Raw genomic sequence first — 4,049 nt, forward strand, 5'->3', positions numbered from 1 at the left:
CAGAGTGCTCGCAGCCCTCCTTTATGTCTGTCACTCACAGAGGTAGTTATGTCCTCACCCTGCCTCTCTGCCCTTGCTTCACCAAGACATGGCAATTACATAATGACTAAATTCCCACATTACCACATCCACCGCAAACTCTTCAGGGTTTGTGCGAAGACATAGCTTTGTGTCCCTTTAAGTCTACTCTTCTTATTACTGCACCCAAAGAACTCACACATACATTGTTAATATTGTATTGAGTATTGAACATATTTTTTAAGAATATAGCTTTCCCATCAGGTTTTTAAACAATTCTCTGTTGGATAATAAACCTGCCTCATTGGCATTAGCAGATTATATTCAAAGCCTCAATTATAGCTAAATGGGCAACTGGAAGTCATTTGACAGCTACATTGAGCCCCAAGTCACCCAGCTATAATTCTTTTACCCAATTAAGATGGAGAGAACATGAACAAACAAAGCCACATGCTGTAGTGCCAGATCAACGGAGATCCATACAGACCTGTATTGAGTGTTGTTATGACAGTTTTGGTCTTTAATTATAGACAGTGAGACAATAGGTTCCCCCTACCCACAAGTACACCTTCTAATCAGAGCTGCAGGCGCTAAACCCTCATCACTTATTATTTCAGAACATATCTGAAAATACTCATAAACAAGATATTTTAATAATTGATAAGAAAGGAGGCAGAGAAAAGAAGAGTATCTTCTGCAAATCTTACCTCAAAACACAATACGTACAAAGACTGAATGACCTATGCATGACTCACACTTTTGAAAGATTTAGTTTTTATCATCTTGGCTTCCTCTGCTGCCCTGTCAGTAATCAGCTATCACAGTAGGCCTCACGTTGTAGAAATACTCGTGGCTTGCTCCTGAACAGGCTTCTCATGCACTACACACCTCAGCCTGCCATTCACCTTCCTGTTAGATGCAATGATGACCACGGGGCTCAGCGCTGCATAGAGTGAGGAGAAGAATATACGTAGGTCAGAGATCAGCGAAGAACTCAGGGTCTTCCTCACAGTGAGAGTGTACACCCAAAGACCATTATCTACCCCATAAAGAATCACATATAAGGTCACAAGTGCTACCACGGCTTTAGCAGCTCGTTGCTCGGCCCCACCGCTTCCCCCACCCCCACTGTTGCTGCGGAGTCCCTTCACCTGCTGGCTGTGCTTGTAAAGGAAGACCAGGATGATCAGACTGGCTAGGGTCATGAGGGCCATGGGCACCACATCTCTGCCCACCTGGATTGCCCCATTTGCCTCTTTGGACAACTGTGAAGGAAAACTAACAGAGCAGAATTCTACATTGATGCCATGGTCTGTTGGGATGGAGGCATTTTTGGTGCTGAAGGAGAAGAGTATGGCTGCCGAGCTGATGGAGGTGTTGAAGAGCCAGAGGAAGAGGAACACAAAGCCCAAATACTGGGCAACCAAGGTGCGGACAGAGGCCCAGCGTGATCCGGGAGGAGCAACACTCAGACACTGGTACCCGCTCAGTACAAAGGTGAGCCAAATCGAGAGGGAACGCGATGTTCTGTAGATAAAGATCACAGCCTTGCAGCCTACGTCTCCAAAGATGTTGGCCAGGCGGAAGGATGCCAGGGTCTCCAGCAGACAGCGAACACCAACCACCAGGAGGTTGACGCAGGCCAGGTGCAGGACAATGACATCAGCTGGGTGGAGGCGATTCTCCTGGTACAGCAAGAGGAGGAATGCCAGGATGATGGAAGCGTTACCCGGGACTCCCACAACAGTGAGGGACAGATAGAGCATCCCACGGACAAACTCCTCTGATGGCATTCCTGCAGGAATAGAAAAGAGTACAAGGCAACTTTGTCATTGAAATAAACCATGTGTATTCAAAATGATATCAGGAAAGAATTGCTGCAAGTGCACACCCTGACCTGAGAACAGTTAAAGCTAGCAGAGTCTGAAGTGGACCTTGTCCTTGATCCCTCTCTTCTGAAGTAGTCAGTTTGTTTGTGCTCTTATAGTTGCAAACAGGTAAGAGTTGTTGGATCTGTTTTTCATGGTACATTGACTTCTCTTCGCTCAGCCTCCAATTACTTGAGATCAATTCAGATGACTGATTCTGTCCCCTCACTGGGTTTCAGACAGACAGGATAACACAGCGAAAGCTGAGTGTGTTTGGATTCGTTTGCAGAGATCCAACCAGTGGACAGGGAAAATGGTGTTAATGAGGGGATTATATCTATTAGCCGCATGTTTATAGTCAAAAAAAGATTAAAACAATTTCTCAGTGTCACTGTTTCACTGAGTGGAGACTATTGAATACTTTCTTTCTAATTACTGATCCTATATTTAGATTTCCTTATGAGAACCTTCATATTACCTTTTGTATTTTTAATTTCTGCAATCAATTTTAAAAGCCACTATTAAAAAGACCTCTCTTGTGTTGGGTAGTCAAACACCAACACCACAGTGTCCTCCAGTGGAGAAAGTTGAAACAAAGTAAAAGCCAGAGGCTGATCCACTCGGTTTGCGTGATGGATCACCAACAATTTCATTTGTAGAGTCTGACATAGCATTCGATTTATGGTTGTGTAATTCATCCAAAGCAATGAGAGTTCTAAAAATGGAATTAAATCTAAACTCTGAGGATGTTGTAAGGGCAAATAAGTGTGGGTGGACTGCATGATTTAACTGCAACATGTCCCACAGCAGGTAATTGGTAATGAATATTAAGCCCATTTCTCACAAGTACATGATGAGACGTGTCCTCCACTGAAATTAAAAGGGAATATACTACAATATGACCATTATTGAGATTAGTTACATGGGCAATAACCTTTTATATTTTTATATATTTTGTATTTAATAACAAAGTTATATTTTGAACACAATATAAGAGGATGTCATGTATTGATAGTGTTGAGTTGGTTAATTTATATCTAATACAGTTGTGGAATGTAACTCGGCACATTTACTCACTGTGAAAATTTGAAGTACTTGACTTGAGTATTTCCATTTTATGATACTTTTTACTATACAACATTTCAAAGGTAAATATGGTACTTTTGACTCCACTAGTACTGGTAAGTAGTTACATACTGTACAAAACTCATGATCATTTTATAAAATATGATGCTTTGTACCCAATATTATGTAAAGCAGTCAATATTAGCTACACCGTAACCAACTGCAACATTAAAATGACAATAACACATCAGTAAAAAAAAATCCAATAACATATATGCACAGTAGAACTCTCACACAGGCCATTTTACTCCATTAACTTTTAAATTTGTAATGGAGTATTTAAACAGTGTAATATTGCTACTTTTACTTACGTAAAGGATCCAACTTCTTCCTACACCACTGTACTTCAGAACATTTCAAATTTAACTCTATTGTCTTTGAAGGGAAAATTACAGAGCCCCAGACATGACATCCGAAAAAAGAATTGTGGCCACGAAATGCTAATTTATGGCCACAATATACTGATTTGTGGCCACGAAATACTAATTTGTGGCCACAAAATGCTAATTTGTGGGTAGTTATGCCATCCCTTCACACTAATCTGGACACGTTTTCTTATTTATAGTCATCACAGAGCCAGTACCTCAGAGGTCACCATATATTATAAGTACAGTAGCAGTTACAGTGGGGTCATATATTCTGACCGCTGCTACTTGTCAGATATGGTGACCTCTGTTGTACTGGCTCTTTGATGACTCCAAATAAGAAAACATGCGTCCAGATTAGTGTGAAGGGATGACATAACTACCCCAAACAATATTTTGAAGTTTAACTCCTTTATTAAGCAGTTACAGTGGGGTCACATATTCTAACAATTTACCCAGTGTACTGGTCCATTAAATATTTAGTTCTTTTCTTTACAGTAGAATATGATTATTGTTTTAAATGTAGGTCTAGTGTAAGGTTTTAGATAGAGACAAATGTAACTCGTGCATGCAGTCACAAAGAAATACATGATTAGAAACATTTCAGAGAAAATGCACCTTAAAATATTTTATTTACTTTCAGATAAACATATGTTGCTATGCCTGAGGTGGT

At 40.5% G+C, this 4,049-nt stretch overlaps 1 protein-coding gene across 1 annotated transcript; it reads right to left on the reverse strand.

The window, feature by feature from the left end:
• Positions 1-774: 774 nt before the first annotated feature.
• Positions 775-1,962, reverse strand: LOC120557899 (olfactory receptor class A-like protein 1). Its single transcript, XM_039798591.1, has 2 exons — positions 1,916-1,962; positions 775-1,813 (listed from the first exon to the last, which is right to left on the reverse strand). Exon 2 carries the CDS (start codon positions 1,809-1,811, stop codon positions 849-851), a length of 963 nt encoding a protein of 320 aa, XP_039654525.1. The 5' UTR covers positions 1,812-1,813; positions 1,916-1,962; the 3' UTR covers positions 775-848.
• Positions 1,963-4,049: the final 2,087 nt, after the last annotated feature.

The sequence above is a fragment of the Perca fluviatilis genome, chromosome 4 (genome assembly GCF_010015445.1).
Source record: "Perca fluviatilis chromosome 4, GENO_Pfluv_1.0, whole genome shotgun sequence".
NCBI lineage: Eukaryota > Metazoa > Chordata > Actinopteri > Perciformes > Percidae > Perca > Perca fluviatilis.